Here is a 20,950-nt window from a genome sequence, read left to right on the forward strand (position 1 = left end):
CCGCGGCCTAAACAAACAGCGCTGCAAAGCTCGAGCCACCGTTCCCCCCCCCCCTATGGACCGGCGGGGGTTATCCCGGTCCCCACCAATCAGACACACATGCCTGCACAACCAGCGACCGCCCACTCAAGCCTGAGAGCCGGCGGCTCCAGGCCTAACCGCATGGAGAGAGAAACGCAACTCACAAGGCCTGCACTCGCACAATATCAATATACAAACCTGGACCTGATATTTGAACAGTTCTGGGTCAAACTGGAACGACTATTCACAAGTCCCTCCTCGGCTCACGGCGACTCAACACGGGGAGCGGGCAAGCAGTTGAGTGGGCCTGTCCTGGGCAACACGCGCTCTCCTACCTTCACGGGGCGTGCTGAATGCCCACCCAGGCTGAGGGTCACAAGGAGAGTACCTCCACAGCATCGACCACACCGCCGGAGGCCTGACCGTCGCTGGCGACGGCAGAACACCAAGGCTCTCCGTGACGCCCATATAGGGAAGAACTCGGCCTCCACGAGTACCCGAGTTTGTGGCACCTGGATGCAGACCCCGCACAAGGCCTGGGACCAGGGGGAGGCCTTGCCAATGTGGCAGCCCGCCGGAAATCTACACACCTTGCAAGCATCAGCTCCCTCAGAGCCACGAAGAGGAATAGGCTGAAGAAGCGGTCCGTGAACAGCACCCAAGCCAGGGAGTGAACATAACACCCAGACTGGCACCCAAGGGGTAACGCTGCAGACTCAACCTTCAGAAGTAGACATGAATAGAGACCCTTAATGGACTGATATTGGCAATGCATAAGCTCGACTCAACCCCCCCCAAAACGGAACATGTGTGCCCTACGGTGGCGATAAGCCTGACATTTAACTATACAGTAAATCTATGTCTGTTTTTTTTTTCGTGCTTATATTCATGTATATACTATGAGTATAACTTTATATTATTATTTAACTTTAATCTTTTTTTTTTTTTACTTATTTCATTTTACATAACTTAAGCCGACATTGAGTTTTCCATGCCTGCACCACTATAATAAGGCTGTATCCTAATGTAAGCGTTTGCCGTAGCACCTACTACCACTGCACAGATGCAAGATAAGCTTGTCTATTATAAAATGCCCGGCTCCTTACTCAATCACATATAACTCAACTCATACTTTGTATATACTCTCTATGGTAGAGCTTTGCTTTGCTTTGTCTTGATTAACACGACTGCTTTTGTTTAGCTCTAACAGATCAGCCTTAGCTCATGACACTCAGCCTATACGTTCCTGTATAACTGCTTATGTTGATAAGATAGCACCTGTCATATAGCACCTACTGTTAACCTGTTTAAATTGCGTTCCCGTTTACCGACTCACAAAAATATAAAAATGAGGCAATACCATTATGGAAATGTAATTCATACTGTTTTCGCTGTACTAATCCAATTTGATGATTACCTACGCATTTCCCTTTTTCTATTCTGTATCCCTCACAAATGCCTCAATAAAAGAAAGATTTACAAAAAAAAATAAAAAATTATGAATGAAAAAAAAAAAATACAAAATCTAGAACTGAAGGAATGAAGGACTATATTGTTGAGAAAGCAGAATACTAATACTGTACAAATGTATAAAACTATGAAGCTGAGAGTTCTAGGTTTGGAGAGGCTCATTGTACTGCATTGAGAGCAGCATGGCTCGGTCTATGCTTCCCTTTATTTCCATAGAAATTGACAGAAATATTTCCAAAGATCTGTGATTTGTTGATGTCTTTATTTTAAATGGTTATTTGTAATTAAACCATTTATATATTCATTTGTGAAACAAAAAGAACAAAAAGTTATATGTCCCTGTGTAGCATCCGTGCACACAGCCCCCTGTTCACACAAAGCAGGGGGGAGAGTGGTGGCGGGTGCCACACCAGAACGAGTGTACCGAAATGAGACTCCAGATGTCTCAAAGGGGCTTAACCCCTGGTGAAAAACAGAACAACGACAATTAAGTATGCAAAGCAGTCTCAGTGTAAGAGTGAGGCTGCTTGCATAATCTGGAAAATCTATACAGCGCGGTAGAGTCAAAATACCAAGATCTGACTGTCCAAATAATTTGGTCAGAATATTCCTATCAAATAAAGTATATACAGGTAATCCTACAGTCCCTTGCCAATCCAGAGTGCTGTAGCTAAGGAGATAATTATGCTTAATCCGTATCCTCACTCGGCCCTAATAATAAGCTTTATTGTGATCTGCTATAGGGGTATGAGTGTCAGAAAGCCAAGTCTCCATCTTCTAGACACCCTAGAAAATGTCAATGTTAGAATAAATATATGCTCAAAAATTGAGCCATGTCCATAGCAGAGAGAGAGATAGAAATTAGCGGAGAAAATGAAGCATCAGTCAAAAACAGACTGACAGTTATAATTAAGAAAGCATCTCTCCCTGTAAAACTAACTAGACAGGCAAAGGAAAGAAAATAAGAAAATAAATTAAATAGTGATCATGGTGCTACAAACACCAGTGCCCAGTGCTGCACTGGGCACTGGTGTTTGTAGCACCATGATCACTATTTAATTTATTTTCTTATTTTCTTTCCTTTGCCTGTCTAGTAGGGTGTCTAGAAGATGGAGACTTAGCTTTCTGACACTCATACCCCTATAGCAGATCACAATAAAGCTTATTATTAGGGCCGAGTGAGGATACGGATTAAGCATAATTATCTCCTTAGCTACAGCACTCTGGATTGGCAAGGGACTGTAGGATTACCTGTATATACTTTATTTGATAGGAATATTCTGACCATATTATTTGGACAGTCAGATCTTGGTATTTTGACTCTACCGCGCTGTATAGATTTTCCAGATTATGCAAGCAGTCTCACTCTTACACTGAGACTGCTTTGCATACTTAATTGTCGTTGTTCTCATATATTCATTTGTATATATCTATATATTATATATATATATATATATATAGACAAAATCTAGAACTGAAGGAATAAGGGACTATATTTTAAGAAAGCAGAATACTAATCCTGTACAAAAGTGCAAGTAATGAGACATGATGTGGTTACATGAATATCTGGAAATAAAAAGATCATGCATGGATTCATGTAAGCAAAAAAAAAATATACCTTGAAAATTAAACTGATAGTATTCTTGGTCGTCAGATTCTTCTTTTATTGTCACTGTGGTCAACTCAGGAGAGCTCCCTACAAATATAACAACAATTATCTTGTGCAGTCAATATGTAAAGTGTCAAAATATCTATTCTTTTTACTATTAAAATCAAAGGAGTTTTCTCCCCTCCCCCACCTAAAAAAGTATATATCTATTTCCTCTTTCAATATTTGCAAAAAAAATTAAAAAAAAGTTTGATTTTGAACAGTATATACTTTTTTTTATCTTCCCAGATTTCCCTGCTTGTGCAGCCATTTTGAGTGATCTTGGATCAGACCCAGATGTTATCTGACCCAAGATCACTCTCACCTGCCCAGCTGCTGCATGTTTGCAGAGGAATTGCATTACCTGAAACTGCCCTGCACATAGTCTTCAAAAAAAATAAACTAAAACAACTATAAAACATGCTGAAGATATTGATCGACATAAAATAAAGACAATACTTAAACTACTTTATGATGGTGCATTGCTGATGTCAAAGCTACTTTTGCCACACTAAAGAGGGATCACAAATTATGCTTTGCACTTACATAAAACAAGTTACAGCTACTTACCAGGGTCGTGCCTTGGTTCGGACTTCACCTGAACAGGAGAATAACTTTAAAATAGAGAGAGAAAAAAATAATATACTTTACAAACTAATAGATGCATTAAATGTGAATATTTATACAGATTAGAAAGACATGGTGATATGATAAAATTCTGTGAACTTTGTGGCTCATAATTAACTCTCTTAATTGTCATAACTGATTGGGATATGCTGCAAGGTGCACCTAAACTCAAATTGAGTACTTGAGATGATATTTGTTTGTTAATTAAACACAGGTATGTCAGTAATTGTCTTTCCTATACACACTGTCCAGGGAAACAGAGGTCTTTCTTTTTATTTCAGAAGTGTTTTATTGCAGAGCATACACTTGTGGCCTACAAAGAAGAGCCAATATATACTATGAACAAGGGTACTCTTTCCTCAGCATTTCCACAATTTCTTGTTTACATAATTTAACATACATTATTAAGCACAGTGTAGCCTTGCACGTAGCCACTCTTGCATTTAACCAATCATTGTAGAAACGAGCATGCCTACAAGTAAATCTGCGACTCCTATAAATAGTTTTAACATGTGGTCCAAGGCAATATGTCCAGTGGTTTAGTACTTTAAATATTTCATTCTTAAACAGTGCACATATTTTGCATATTCATTCACACAGATACTAGAACTTACACATGTAGTTAGAAGAAGAAAAACAAACTTTTAAGCAATCTCCAAAAAAATTAGGTTTACCCTTTTCACTCATACTAGAGGCCCCAAAGCCTACACTCCTTACCCAGTTACTACATTGAAAAGGTTTAGTGACTATGCCTCTCAGGATGCTTAAAAATTGCAGTACAAACAACAACAACAATAATAATAATAATAATAATAATAATAAAAATCTACTTAAACAAGAATGAAAAACTTAAAAAGATGAGGATTGCAAAAATTGCCTCTGAAATTTGAATACAAGTTAAACAGAAAAATGCAAGCCGAAAGGTAATCATATATATATTATCTATATTAAATTAGGTCTGTCTATGAAACACAAATATATTAAATATTAATGGGAGATTGACTTTAGTCTGTATTAAGCCTGCTAAACTCATCACAATATACAATGGGCAAAAATACGATCTCCTTTGAATGAAGCACGAAAAGTCTAAAGAGCATGCACTTTTACCTTTCAGAGAAAGATGCCTCAGCTTCTCTAGCAATTTCATTTTCTGCAATAGATTACAATGTAAACACATTAAAACAGGACAGAGAAGTAATTGGTAACCAACACAATGGTTTTTTTTTCACTACATTAGCACAAATAGCATAATTTTCTAATAAGGATATTTTCATGTACCAGTGGCTATGGTTTGCTATTCTGCACCTAGTTTCTATTATAAGGACAATCCAAACACCATAAGCACTGCATCATATTGATTGTAGAAGGAGTCTTTGGTTGCTGCATCTAAAGTTTTTTGTTAAAGGTACACGATGGCATTAGGAATATCAAGCTGTATTTCAAACACTATAGTGTCCCAATTTATTTAGGTCTGCCCCCCCTCCTGCAGTGAATAAAGGCTTAAAAACCCTTTGTTAACTTACCTCTTTCCAGCCCTGAGGCTCCCTTGGAGCTAGCTAGGTCTCCTCTCATAAAGTCATGCCGATGGAGGAACCTAACACGCATGAATGATTTCCTGAAGGGTATTTGAAGACGTTAGACGTCCAACATTGTTACACTAACTTAAATTCTACTAGAGACCAGGAGGCACCTCCATTGGCTGTCTGAAGCCAATAGAGATTGTCTTTACCCTGAAATGTAAACATTGCTGTTTCTCTAAAACTGCAATATTTTACATTGCAGGGTTAATGGAACAGGAGCACTGCACCCAGACCACTTCAATGAGAAAACTGTCTCTTTTCTTTGCACCCAAAGTGTAATCCTCTGCTACTCGAAATCAGTCTTAATTTAAACAGTAACAATGTTCTATGGGTGAATGGGGAAGGCCAAGCCCAAAGCTCTATTAGTTATCCAAATCACTAAATAATGCAAATATTCTGTTTACTTTCCAAAATAATCAAACTGCTTACCTTTTCGTTTGGATCTTCTTCTATCAATAAAAGGCCTAAAAAAAAAATAATAATATATATATTTATATATACATATACAGAATTTAATTAACAATCAGCGATCTTTTTCAAAAGAGATTTCTATTAGCCTGTAACAAAGGTATCCTGCTCCCAAATCATAAATGCTTCCAAGTGACATTTCTAGCACAGACATATTAGTATGCGCTGGCCTAACTGCATACATTATAACTATATACACATGGCTCACATGTGCAGAGAAATGTTTTGTAAATGACAGACAATCAAGTATCTGGTTATTTATTGAATTTAACAACACAGAACACTTTAATGCACATGGGGCTTTGGCGTTTTCATAAAAGATGCATTTGAGAATATTTTAGGGCTGTATAACATGTCCAGATGCTCCATATTTGTGGGGGTTTTGAATTGTTATCCACACAATATACATTGTGGCCAGTCATTACTTAAAATTAAAAAAATGTATAATAATGATTTTATATATAAATAATTATCTTTTTGAGCATTTAATTACACATGACAGTTCATATTTCTTTGTTCTGCTAAAGTAGCACTAATGGCTCAATAAAAAAATCTAACACATTGAATTCCTCAAATTTGGTAAGTTAATACAATAACGGTGAAGGAAAAGCGTAAAGTAAAGGAAAAAAAGCTGCCTTCACTGTGTGAATTCCTTCCTGGGTGCTCTGCTTGATTCGGCCTTTATACCAAAATTAGAAACAGAACACTTATTTCATATTTAGCAACTGACATTATTCACATCAATGTACTGTAGCAGGTTGTGTAGAAAGCAGAACAGCCTAAAAACATACTGATCAGGCTTAATGTGAGCCTTAAGCAATAATGGAATATTATACACTCATGTCACAGTGATATTTTATTTTCCATTCTTTCATCTTTTATATAAAGGTATTAGTGTGGTTGAGTTGCCTAGTGCAGGAACAAACAAAAAATTAAAAAATCTGCTACGATTCCAGGTCAAGGCACCACAACATAAATCCCCCCCTCACACTCCACGTTATTTTCCCATAATTCTCTGCACACACATTCATTCTCAAGACATGTGCATGGAATCAGGGGCCTTAGTTAATATACATTGAACTCCAGAATATCTTTGTGTTTAATGCAAATAAATAAAGTATTTAAAATAAAAAAAGCACAACCAACAGACAAATTTTAATGCATACCAAATAAGTATGCAGCTTAAGTGGTCCTGTGTTTGAATACCTCAAAGGGACACTATGGGCACCAAAATACCTAGCTTTTGGTTAAACGTTTTGGTGTATAGATCATGTCTCTGCAGTCTCACTGTTCTATTCTCTGCTGCCCTAGCTACTGCTCGCTTGGCTGTGACTGGCACAACCTGCATAAAAAAAACATATTTCATTTTCAAATTAGACTTTAACTTGCTTCAGAAGTTTTTTATATCCTGCTGTGTAAATTTAACGTATGAACACAGGAGGCATGGTGTGGAAGGGTGCAGGGTCTTGAAGGCTATTAACAGAGCAGTACAGAACGCATTCTGAATTAAATTGAATTTGCAATAAAGGAAGTGTAAAAATGAATGACTCTTTACAGGAATTCTTTAGGAAGGCTGTACAAGTCCCATGCAGGGAGATGTGGCTAAGGCTGTATAAACAAAGGGATTTAACTCCGAAATAGCAGAGAATTAAGCAGTGAGACTGCAAGGATATGACCTATACATCAAAACTGCTTCATTAAGCCCAAGTTGTTTTGGTGCATATGGAGTCCCTTTCATTCTTTGTACTACATACTTTTACCTCAGAGGAGACACTGTCATAGTCTACATCAGGCCTGCACATCCTGTGGCCCCCAGATGTTTTGAATTACAACTCCCATGATTCCATGGCTGTTTCATTCAAACAATTATGGGTGTTGGCTATTTTATTCAAAGACTCATGGGCGTTGTAGTTCAAAACATCTGGGGGGCTGCAGGTTGTGCAGGCCTAGTCAACATTAAGTAGAAAATAGATCAGTTATTTAACAAAAGTAAATGAAACATGAGGGCTACAAGAATATTCGTATGAACAGATGCCTAAGCAAATGTTGTTTATGTTGCATTACATGGATTAAGGTGTGTTAATTTACCTTTTAATAGTAAAACACAGCTGAGATTTATTGTCCATAATCTGCTTCAAAGAGTGAAGGCTATATTTTGATGGATCTACAACTCCCATTCCCTTTGGGAGCCCACAGACTGTAACCGCGGTTGGATCATTTGACATCTTGTCATAGGGCACAGGCACTGGTGTTGCTTTTCCAAGAGCTTTCCCTGTCAAGGTAAGATGCAAAAAATAAAATAAAATGTACAATATTTTTGCCTTAGTTGCCAACAGGGGTTTAAGCAATATTATAACATTAAACAGGTGGGCATACTATGTACCCCTCGTACCACTATAGTGCCATTAGATTGAAGGAACACTAGGGGAATACGCTGCAATTCAAACTGCTTAAGAATAAAGTAAAAATCCTAAATGATACAAGAATCTCTTGCAGTGCTTGGACCACCACAGTCCACCTCACCCTTACTGCTTTAAACAGAATAATTGTTGAGCAGATGTGAATTCTCAATCACATGAAAAGAAGAAAAAACTAATCTTGGGCATGCTCTACTCTGGCATTTTCTTGCACATAACCTACTCATTTGCTTCAATTATAAAATACAGAATTTTATGAGAAATGCAAAACTGTGAATTGCCTGCTGCTAAGTCTTTAGTTCCTTTCTGGAAGTGGTAGACAAGAGGGTAAAGCTATGGTGCAAGAAGTTTCTGCTTTTTGTTTGCAGGAAACATGTATTTGGCAACATAATGAAAATGGAAGATACTACATCCAATTTAATGTAGAAAACACAGAAAATACCATTGCACAGTTTACTTGGAAACAGGTGTTAAACACATTATAAAGAATAACAAAAGAATATGAAAGAAACTAAAATGTACCATAGCAAATGCAGAACAAATCCTCAACTGACTTCCGTAAAGACTCAATATCACAATCTGCTGCTGCTTCTGCTCTTGAAGTCTTAATAACAATAGCTTCGGTAAAAGTATTTTCCTCCACGTTACCTGCAAAATATGTCCAGTTAAAATACATTTTTTAAACCTGACCAGAATTAAAAGTTACATAAACAACATATCTTAAATTGTACCACAGGTGTAAAAAATAAATATATTTTAATACTGAAATTGCTGCACATTTTCTATGGTCAAATACTACTATAGTACTAGTCAGTATTTAGCAGCGGTTCATAAGGCCCTAACCGGACCTATATTCTGTAAATGACATTATATCAGTGATCATTTGTAAAATAAGTGATGCATTCTGCTAATTTGATTGATAATGTAATAAAATCTGCACAAAAAAAAACTGTAGAAGTGTCAAACGAGCCTCCACTGCACTAAGAAAGGCTCTACAATCATGGGAAACAACTTATTATGGGTACAAATCATGGGCCTGTCATGTATGGTCTGCCTTTCCTAATCACTGGATACCTATTGAAATAGTGAGCACATTCAGCTGTGGGTTCTGATAAAAAAAAACATACACTGATCATCCACAAAATTAAAACCACCTGCCTAATATCATGTGGCGTCCCTTCTTTTGCTGACAAAAGAGCTCTGATATGTTGAGGCATGGACTCCGCAAGACCTCTGAACATGTCCTGTGGTATCTGGCACCAAAACATTAGAAGCAAATCCTTAAAGTCTTGCAATTTGCAAGGTGTGGCCTTCATGATCAGATTTGCTGCCCCAGCACATCCTACTGATGTTCAATAGAGCGATCTGGGGAAGCCAAGTAAACACCTCTTTATCATGTTCCTAACAATTTTTGCAGTGTCATGAAGGGACATGTGGTCTTCAACAGTCTCTAGGTAGATGGTACATGTCAAAGTAACATCTACATTCATACCAGGACCCAAGGTTTCCCAGCAGAACATTGCCCAGAGCATAACACTGACTCCACCGCCCTGCCTTATTCCCATAGTGAAACCAGATGCCATCTCTACCACAGGTAAACAGGGAATGGTGTGAAGATTAGATACATTTATAGATATTGATAAGCATACTATCACTGTGTCATTTTCTTCCTGGTTAACCAAGTGCCTGTCTATTCCGCTGTGCCCCTTTAAAAAGTCTAACTGTGCTTACCAGCAATATATCAAAGGAACACCTGAGGAGATCCCCCATATTAAATTATTTAAAAATGCAAGTGACTTACAATACTGTATAAAATCTTTCTGCAAATCCTTTCTTGCATCTAGAAAGGCTCTTCCTCTGTTGCTGCCAAAAACTAGTGCTTCTGAGTCATACACAGCAATACAAGCTACTTCAGCTTTGACCTTGGCAAACTCTTTACACTGAATAAAAAGGGAAAAAAAAAAAACATACCAACAAATTATTTAACACCCGTCAGTATTTATAAGATCATACCTTTCTCTATATAGGGCATTCAGCACACAAAGTATCTCAGTTCTCCAAAACCAAACATTGTGGTTTGCCAAATCAGTCCTAGAAGATACCTAGACTTGCCAGTTGTATATCATGAGTGAATATCAATGCATTTTAAGGTATATTATTGCCATAGACTGTTGGCTATGGTGATGGCATTGCCAATTGGAGAGAAGTTACACACACACGGTGATGTGGAAGACAATATATCAAGGGGAATGTTTCTATAAAGATGAATATATGTTACATTTTGTAAAAGTACATTAAAAAAAGAATTAAGTCTTATGAATACAGTGTTTGGACAGCATTATTTTTTTTTACCATTGATTCTAATGCAGACATAAAACATTTAATAGCTTCGTTGCTCTCAGATGAGTCATTGAGCACTGGTAGAACAGGCAGTGTGAATTGAGACATCTTTCCTGCAGAAAAAAAAAAAGCAAAAATGCATTAAATAAGGAAGAAAGAATAATAATCTGGAGCAGAGTAGTATATCTTCAACTTTCCAAATAGCATCTCACATATAAAATCCAACAAAATGCAATGTTACTTTATCCAATGTTTACAAATTATTATTCTCACACTTCAAACTTGGCATTCTATTATCGTTTCCTCTTCTCTTCCTCTTTCAGAATATGTTCCTATTTTTCTGATTTCTAATCTTTTTCTCTTTAAAACAAAAGGACAAAGTATGGACTTCTTTGGCTTAAGTATTTTTCCTACACTTGGCAATCTTGGCAAAGCGTGGAGCTTAAAGCAAGCTTTACCCTTTGTTAGCTTGACAAAGGAAGTGGACCTTGCCTTAAAGGGAAAATATAGTGTCCCCCTCACTTTCACGTGGTGCAAAAGGGGCTAAATACCTCTTCTGTCCCTTACCTTAGTCCAGCGCCGATGTCTCAGCGCTGGCTCAGGGTTCGCCTTTGCTCCTCCTGGAGGAGAACTAATGCGCATGCACGGCAATAGCCGCGCTCGCATTAGGATTCGCCCATAGCTAAGAATTATACAATGCTTTCCTATGGGGATTCCAGCAGTGATGCTGGATGTTCTCATGCATATAGTGAGGACATCCAGCGTCAGGCGACCAAAAGTCACCGAACGACAAGGAAGTCCCTCTAGTGATCGTCTGATAGACAGCCACTAGAGGTAAAATTACCCTGCAAAGCTAATTATTGCAGTTTTAATAATAATTAGCGTTGCAGGGTTAAGGGACCTGGTAATATGCTCCCAGGCAACTTTAATGTGCTGAAGTGGTGTGGGTGCCTATAGTGTCCCTTTAGGCTCCACCCTTTTGACACAATTGCCAAGTGTAGGAAAATACATAAGACAAAATAGTCTATTTCTTATGTTTTAATGAGAAATAGATGAGAAATTAAGAAAATAAGAACAGACTGAAAGAAGAAATGAAGAGGAAACAATAGGAGAAATAAAAGTTTGAGATGAAAGAGCCACTTTAAAGTGCAGTAACTTTTAAAGTTAAAAAACGGAAACATATTTATATTTCAACAACAGAAGAACAATCAAAGGGTCAGTTAGCCAAAAGTGAAATCTATCAAATCTATCTGTGTAATAACAACCTCGTTCACAGTTTTGTGAATATGGTTGTACCCATGGAGACAAGACCTAAAACGGGTGCACACAGAAGAGGAAATAGTAGTTCCTGATGTTGAGGGGGAAAAATGGACAAAACTTATAGCAACAGTGATTTTAATTTACCGGTAAAAAAAAAAAAAATTCTTAGGGATCGCACATTAATATATACTAGATTTGGTGCTTAGAATGCCCCTTTAACCCCTGAAGGACACATGACAAGTGTGACATGTCATGATTCCCTATTATTCCAGAAGTTTGGTCCTTAAGGGGTTAATATTTAGGTCAATTGTAGGCACATTCAAAGTGTCTATACCGCAATACTATATATGCATTCAACAAATATATTTCTAGTAATAAGAGGTCATACTCTCCCTGCGCACACACGCTCAATCAGGACGCCAACTGAGAAATTAAGGAGATTCCTGAAGCAGCATCTGCTGCAGAATGCGGAGCAAAGTTATTAACCACTAGACACAAGGGACAGTGATGCAGAGTGTGACCTACAAATGTTCCTCTCCATCCACTTTAGCAACAGAGCAAACAAAATACAAAACACATTTCTTACAATGTATAAACTTTGTCTCATGCTAGATTTACTTTTAATCTCTTCAGTACTCAATTATACATTACACTCTTAAATGCAAAATTCATATCTATTACAAATACTAGAATGTTTAACCCCTTAAGGACACATGACATGTGTGACATGTCATGATTCCCTTTTATTCCAGAAGTTTGGTCCTTAAGGGGTTAAAAAATATTGTTTATATACCAAATTGTCTATAGAAATCAGCATATGATGGAGCTCAGCACTCAGCTCGAGTTTCTCCCTCAAGGGTCTCTCTCTCTTTAACCCCTTAAGGACACATGACATGTGTGACATGTCATGATTCCCTTTTATTCCAGAAGTTTGGTCCTTAAGGGGTTAAAGGACCACTCTAGGCACCCAGACCACTTCAGCTTAATGAGGTGGTCTGGGTGCCAGGTCCCTCTAGGATTAACCCTTTTTTTTTTTATAAACATAGCAGTTACACAGAAACTGCTATGTTTATACTGAGGGTTAATCCAGCCTCCAAAACCTCTAGTGGCTGTCTCATTGACAGCCGCTAGAGGCGCTTGCGTGCTTCTCACTGTGAAAATCACAGTGAGAGCACGCAAGCGTCCATAGGAAAGCATTGTAAATGCTTTCCTATGCGACCGGCTGAATGCGAGCGCGGCTCCTGCCGCGCATGCGCATTCAGCCGATGACGTTGCAAGGAAGAAGGAGAGGAGGAGGAAAGCTCCCCGCCCGGCGCTGGAGAAAGAGGTAAGTTTAACCCCTTCCTCCCCCCAGAGCCCGGCGGGAGTGGGTCCCTGAGGGTGGGGGCACCCTCAGGGCACTCTAGTGCCAGGAAAACGAGTATGTTTTCCTGGCACTAGAGTGGTCCTTTAAGCACTGGAGACCCAGAATGATTATAGCTGTCTCACCCAAACACTAGCCAGTACTTAGAGTTGTCTGAATATAAACTGGTTTATTGAGAGCAAGGCACACTTTTATAAACCAACATGAGGTCCATGAACTGGTTTATTGAGAACAAGGCACACTTTTATACACATGACACCAACAGGAGGTCCATAACTTGAATAATGTAAATCCCATCCTGGCGCCTGGGAGATAACTATATCTAATCGCTAAGCTAATTATCCCCCAGACATCAGGTTGCCATTACAATATACCTCAAAACATGCAGAATGATACAAATAACTCCAACATGTCTTATATCCCTGGATAGCGCTTTAACTCTACCTCCTTCAGTCAAAAGAGTGCTTGTCGTACTCACAGTGTTGAATCGACACCGAGACTCAGTTAAAGTCTCAGCCGGCCAAGGCTGATTTCACATCCAATGGAGAGTTCCATGCAGCCAGCCAGAGTGACCGCTAGGAGACTCTGTCACCTGGGGGGCTGGAGTGAGGGCGTTCTTCAGGGCTGTGCCTGGTGAAGGACAGGGGGAAAACTAGGGAGTGAGACTTTAGCACTTAAGTGCAAAATTGGAGTGAATGTCTCTGAATAGTGGCAGAACTGCGGTTCTGTCACACAGCACATTTATGAGCGGTCACACATACTAGACTCCAGTCATAATACACTTTTGTATTCTACGAGGGTAGCTATTTCCATCTGCTATTTGAACAAAGCATATCTGTTTTAAGCACAGACACAAAATCTAAATATGCATATCAAAAATGGTCAGAAGTGTAAACCCAAATTTAGTAAATGTCCTTATATCAAGCAGGCTTTAAACCAGAATTCAAATTCAGTATATACTCAAATCCCAATAGGAGAAAATGTCTGTGAAACCATATATTTTATAAAACTGCTATTGAATTATAATACTTTAAAATACAGTGTAGCAACATAACTAAATACAGCTAAGAGAAGAAGCTGATTAGGAACATCCAGCTCTCAGATATGATAGAGGAGGCGAAGAGAGGCACCCAGCAGATCCCACCCCAGGTAAGACTACTCACAATTGGGGGAGGAGGGGCAAGGCACTCGAACCATAACCACTCCAGCTTTCTGTATAGTGCTTGGGGTGTATGAACAACGCTAAAAATCAGCATCTTTGATAAATCTTGTCATGAATGTTTAAAAGTAATACTTCCACCCCAAAACAACTTCATCTCAATCATATTATGGGAACGGAAGTCTCTGGGTGCAAAGGTTTGATTATAGCCATGTTCCAAAGTATACATTTTTTTTTCCATTAATATATTATGAGTCCCACTTTGATTACAGAACTTGTCATTTTGTAATGGAATAAAAATTAGATTCTAATTCATTCACACCAAAGCAGGAGCAGGATTCTGGCATGCTTTTTGACCTTTAAACAACTGTTACAGAATGTTATTTTTCATAGCACCAGCAATGGCTTGAGTTAGAAAATAATAATCTCCTACTCTTTCCTCAATTAATCCCACTATACCAACAACTATAAAATATTGACGGTGTCTTTCTGAACTGGACAAAATAGGATTATTAACTAAAACTGGAATTTTACCAAAATAAATCTGAATGTCAAATTCGAGGCTAGCTGATTTGGAGAAAAAAAAAAAATATTTTTAATTTTTTTAAATCACAATTTCACCTAAAAGTTACACCCTGGCTTTATCAGTTTACGTTTTATAATTCATACTTAATTCCCCCCCAAAAAAATCTGAATTTAGTTAAAAACCACAGAAAGTATATACATGCATCTCTTATTAATTATAGACATAATCCAGGATTCCCTACAGCATTACTTGAACATATTTATCTATATTGTGCCTGCCAAAACATCTACATTTTCATTCAGAACACATTTACATCGCAACTCTTTAGAACAAACCCAAACATATTTTCTCTCTATTCTTACTAGTAGGGATCAAACTAGTTTTTTTACACATTTAAAACCGATATAACATTACATGCGCTCCTTCTCTTGGTCTCTTTGTTCTAAAATAATTCAATAACTTCCACACAGGAATTAGGATTACCTGGTACTGGGAAAAGGGACATTCATCTTTGTTTAGAAAGTGAAAAAATCTTTGTACCAGATATTAAAAATCCTGCTATGCATTGCAAATTCATTGGTATAATATAAATAACAGATTAGCCAAGACGGCAAGTTGTCTAGAATTGGGCTTGACAAATTTGTTTTGCCACACATGCGCAATAGCCTCTCAATGTAATCCTATGGGAATGCATTGGATTGGCTGAGATCAAGAGTGATGATCTTAGCCGTGGATGGCGGGGACAGCTGCGGCGGGACCTGCACGGCGTGGGGAAATAGGTGAGAGAAATATCCTTTCCCATGTGATTGGAGATTGGGCCGGTAACCTAAACAGACACAAACTGACAGACACACTCCGTGACAGACACACATATTAACAGACACATAATGACACCAACAAATCACACACATTTTCTCACACACTCAATTTTCTTTTTTTATTATAATGTGACTGTAACAGATCACCTGGCACCCCGACTGGATACCTCCATTGAAGGATGCTCCTAGCGCTTCCTGAGGGCTCCAAGCACTGCAGCCGACACCATAACATCCGTAGACTCCTTCAGAGTGCAAAACAGGAACAAGCTCCTACAAGAGCTTAGTAGTGATTATAGCAAGAGAGTATGACTAGCATAGCAATCCCTTGTAGCATATTCCCCCAATAAGAGACGGCACTCCAAATTGAGGGTGAAGTAGAACTGAAGCTTTAATCCAACACTCTGCTTTTATGTACATTTTAGTACTGCCCACAGAGATTTTTGCAGAACAACCAATCAATATGTACAATACACTCAGACACTCCCAGCAATTACACACAAAATACTCCCCTCTGCCTGTGATATAATTACTGAACACAATGGGCTAACGTAATTATCACAGGCAGGAAGATACACAATTTTACATCACAATACATCACATTCACATTACATTTTCAGAATCAGCATACTCCAAATACAAACGTATGTCAAAATCATATTAATTGGTCCAGTGGTTCAAAAGTTATTTGGAAATCCCTTTTTGACCAACTGCAAGCATGGCTTGGGTGTGGTAAGCCAAATATCTCCAGCATACAGAAAATATCTCTATTTACAACAACAGTAAAAAACACATAATTCCTATCATACTGAACAGAACCCCCACATTCAACCTATCACCAGATAGCTTGGATCTGAGCGCTCAATATATCCGAACAGCGCTCAGATCCCACGAACAGAATAAAATCGCCATGGGGTTTAAGTTTAACAAGGGCCATACACAGTTCAATAGAAGTCCATAAGCCCCAAATGCTGTTTTTAAAGTGCCCAATCTCCTAGGGGCTATAATCCCAAGTCATGAGTCCTCTCCAAAATCAGTCCCCTCCAAAAACCAGTGGCGAGGTCCCACAGTGACCACCCAGCTTCCCTAGCTTTGGGAGAGCTGGAATGATTCGGCTTTCCCTGGGGTCCAGTGTGGCTGCTGTCATCTCCATGCTCTGCTCCCTAAAGCACTGTTAAGTGATGCAGAGGCAGTAGTGACGTCATATTCCGGCTCCCGGCATCGCTGGAGATCGTGCTAGGGAGCAGAGAAGGGAGATAAGAGTTCCCTCCCCACCCGTCTCAGTTGTCCGTGAGCCGCCAGCCTGCTTACCCGCCCATGCTCTTCCAAGGCAGCCGGCGACCTGCATCCACCGTCGATCGACCGCCCGCCCACCTCTACTCACAGTCAGCCGGCCATCTCGGGAGCTATACGGACTGACAAAGCCCAGGGGCCAGGATAAAAATCCTAGTCACCATGGCACCTGTATTTGTCGAGCCCTTGTCAAAAATCATATTGTTGGGGGCGGGGCCTGACTGTCATGGAGGGAAGACGTGCCTAGCTGCAGCTCCCTCCTGAACTAAGCTAAAACGGCTAAAATAGGCATAACTGAACCACAAAAAACTGCATAAACTGACCCTAAGCGATTCACTGCACACGGTAAACCGGTAATGCGGCCCGTGAACAGCAGACAGACAGCAGGCTACACCCGTGAAGACATGCGGCCGGGTGTGCACTGGACGGGAGCAGCGGCCGAGCTCTCAGCCTGGAGCAGCCTGGGAGCCGATTGTCACGACCGGGTACCCAACATCCCCCCCCCCCCCGGACCGGTGGGGGTCATCCCGGTCCATTATTTGCAACCTTTTCAGCAGTGGCAAAAACGAGCAAGGAACACATCAGTGGGCTGCGGGACCGACCCAAAATGGCGGAGACCGCAGGACCCGCGAACGGGCATGAAGCACAACAAGCCCCCCTATCAAGCCTGGATATAATATTTGCCAACTTCTGGCTCAAGCTTGAACATGGGACGGGGGACTTTGCCGCCGCACACCTCATATCATGCGACATGCCACCCACCGCCCGACCCGCAAAGCCCAACTGCACCCCAGGGGAGGCGCAAAAATGCGAGAAGATGGCGGAGACGTAAACAGACACCCAACTCATACAGGGTGGTGAAACGAACACCGACTGCCCGCAACGCGAGCAAGCCAGAGGCGCCCCCTACCATGAAGGCACCTGTACCTCTGCCTGCTGATTCCTCTCAACGACACTCAGCAAGCCCACAAGCTCACCACGCGGTTACTCGACGACATGGGTGTCCGAGGCAGGGACCAGCACAACCCCAACAAGGTTTATTTATTTGCAAAGTGGAGCAGGAACTAGACCAGGCCGCCGACAGGAGGAGCATCTCACCGCCGCCAAACAGACAGATCCCTGCCACCAGGCTACGGGCCTTGAAAGCTGGAATCGGCTGAGTACCCGTATAATCTGGCAACCTGTGTCTGACGACTACTCAGCGTCTTACTGGGACACCTGTTCTCTATTGTCAGATGTCATGTATAATCCCTGTTTGCCGAGGACTCTTTACTGCAGCTACGCAAAGTTTTTATTAAGTCCTTTCCTTTTTTTTTTTTTTGATTTATCTTTCCTAGCACTGCCTCAGCTACGCAGCTTAACATTATGTGCATTGCCAATTAGTATTTGATATACTGATACCAAATCTCAGCAATCTGTTAGCCAAGATAGACCACTAGAAATGTACATATGAACAGGCCCATCACTATGTCTCTTACAATGCAATATGTACGCCATAACGCTAGTCTCATTAACCCATTTTTTATAATGGTGCAGTTTTATCTTAATGGAAGGGCCTGCCAACAGGTTACAAGTGCTATAGCCTGCTCATACGCTGCAGTTGCAAATTTTGATTGCCTGGAATGCGCTACAGGCGTGGGGCTATCTAAACCTGTTCATTTATAATTGTCAAGACAACGCTTGTTTTTTATAATATGTTATGTTTTCTCCATCGTCTAATCCTCGTCCAATTATAACTAATATTGATATTCGTTTGTTCTCATACAAAAAAAAAAAATGTGCAATCCCAACTAATGCCATGTTACTGATATTCTATGTTTATCACACTATGCTTGATAGTGCTGTTGTGGCATATGAAGCTTGTTTGTACACACTTGCACGACAAAAATAAAGAATTTAAAAAAAAAAAAAAAAATCATATTGTTGGCAATGAAGTAATAGAACTTTGAACCCTTGGACACAACTGGTGGAAAGGTCACCTAACATTTTAGAAAGGTGGTGCACATGGTCACAATCAAATTTACCTTTACAACCAATACATTCTTCCAAACATTGGTACTTACTCATCTTATCAGAAGGGCAAGAGTAGTATCTATGAATGAATGAGTGGAATGATTTTTTTTCTACTTATTGGCTCATAATCACAAACCTACTTCTCCTGAACGATTGATTAAAGTAAAACTTTAGTGCTAGGAATACAAAGAGGTATACCTAACACTAACGTGTTCCACTGCCTCCCCTCTCCCTCCCCCCCCCTTTAATCACTTACCTGATTCCAATTAAAGGTACCTTTGAACTGGGTCAAGTGTCAACCTCTTACTACATCCGCTAGGTTGGGGCACCTTATGTGCACGCGTGGTTAGCCCGGCGCACATTTCGACTTCCCCACAGAAAAGCTTTTCCTTAAAGCTTTCCCATGGGGTTTTCTCGGATGCAGGATGACCGCAGGCTGAGTGTAAGGACATTCAGTATCGTTTCACATAGTCAAGCTCTGTGAAACTCTTGGAAGCATCACTAATGGCTCTCTAATACTGCAATGTTTTACATTGCAAGACTAAGGGGGACAGAGACATTGCACCCAGACCACAGTAATATGTAGTGGTCTGGGTGCCTTTAACCCCTTAAGGACCAAACTTCTGGAATAAAATGGAATAATGACGTGTCACACACGTCATGTGTCCTTAAGGGGTTAATGTCCATATAATCTTTCTATCTTCCCGATTAGAAAATTAGTGGTCTTATTTTAAAACTTATTTTTGCATATATTTTAAAGCACTATTAACATATTGAATAAAATATATAAATATATATATTCAACTCCAATCTGGATTGTCCCTGTATTGAATAAAAAATAGTACACTCATTCATGTCATATTTATTGTGCGGCAATAGCAGCCCAAAATAACTGTATACAAACACCCTTTAGAACCCGAAGTGCACTGGAGAAATGGCACCTCAGCCAACATACCAACCATATGAAAAATATATATATATATTTTTTAAATGAGAGGTTCACAGATTATAAAATTTAAAAAAAGAGAGAGATAAAAGGTTTCAGCTGTTAAGGTTTCTGACAAAGTTGTTTCCGCATTAGTCTTCGTGGTGACGTCACGGTTATGTTAAACCCCGCCCCCGAGGAGCCAGCAGATCAATGAAAGCAAAATATAGGGCCCAGGGCCTCCATGGTCTGCATGGTATTATTGCTCCTATAACCCGAGTTAATTATAATAAACCTGAGTAGTTCTGCCACCGTGCTCCCTATGCGGATCCCGGGTGCCTCTAACTCTTACCGAGTAAATGGAGTGCGGTAGAGATGCCGAAGATAGCTCAGGGCAGCCTGGGATGCCGACACCCGCTCACCAGCAATGTGGCTTCCTCTGCCACCCGACCCGAGTCACAAGTATATACAGCTTGCAGGCACCCCGAGCTCTCCCGCGGAGCTCCCGTAACACCGAGCCCTGCCGTAGCCGCACTATGCACACGGGCTTCTTCGTTTATTTCTCTATTTTTTCACTTCTCTCCTCGCTCTCCACTGCGATAACAATCAGCGCATGCTCCGGCGCCGCACGGCACGCTGGGAGTTGCTGTTCCAAAGTAGTGTCGTCTACAGGTAAAGCTGCGGGGAACGAGCCGTGACTGGACTACATATCCCAGCACCCTCTGCTGGCGATGCGACGTACTGTTCAGAAGAACAAAGCAGCTGGGACTGCAGCGGCCTCTCAGTGCTCAGGCAGAGCCTGTAACATGGCTGTGTGGGTAATAGCCTGCACTGCCATTTTACTGCATGGCCCCCTGCCTGCCTCTCTGCATATAGTGGGAGAGATACTGTGGCTCTGCTTGTTCTCACACACTCAGTAAAATATTCACTTAATAAAACATTGATTGTCTGTGTAATATGAGCAGCATGTCTCTCACTGTCTGTGCAGCGCTGTACAAATAGTAATCGGCTACTGGGTGCAGGCT

General features: G+C 40.3%; 1 protein-coding gene across 5 annotated transcripts in view; it reads right to left on the reverse strand.

Moving 5' to 3' along the window:
• GTF2I (general transcription factor IIi) overlaps positions 1 to 20,414 on the reverse strand; it is an 82,411-nt gene extending 61,997 nt beyond the window's left edge. For 4 of the 5 annotated variants that reach the window (XM_063457406.1, XM_063457405.1, XM_063457404.1 and 1 more), the window contains exons 1-9: positions 20,278 to 20,414; positions 10,584 to 10,684; positions 10,033 to 10,171; positions 8,754 to 8,879; positions 7,903 to 8,086; positions 5,776 to 5,810; positions 4,874 to 4,916; positions 3,706 to 3,753; positions 3,110 to 3,183 (exon numbers count right to left, since the gene is read on the reverse strand). In XM_063457406.1, the coding sequence (XP_063313476.1) occupies positions 3,110 to 3,183; positions 3,706 to 3,753; positions 4,874 to 4,916; positions 5,776 to 5,810; positions 7,903 to 8,086; positions 8,754 to 8,879; positions 10,033 to 10,171; positions 10,584 to 10,679 (745 nt within the window). In that variant the 5' untranslated portion in view covers positions 10,680 to 10,684; positions 20,278 to 20,414. Of the gene's footprint in view, positions 1 to 3,109; positions 3,188 to 3,705; positions 3,754 to 4,873; positions 4,917 to 5,775; positions 5,811 to 7,902; positions 8,087 to 8,753; positions 8,880 to 10,032; positions 10,172 to 10,583; positions 10,685 to 20,277 lie in introns of all 5 variants that reach the window. The other variant, XM_063457402.1, reaches the window with a different exon arrangement.
• Positions 20,415 to 20,950: the final 536 nt, after the last annotated feature.

Source organism: Pelobates fuscus, chromosome 1, assembly GCF_036172605.1.
Source record: "Pelobates fuscus isolate aPelFus1 chromosome 1, aPelFus1.pri, whole genome shotgun sequence".
Classification (NCBI taxonomy): Eukaryota; Metazoa; Chordata; class Amphibia; order Anura; family Pelobatidae; genus Pelobates; species Pelobates fuscus.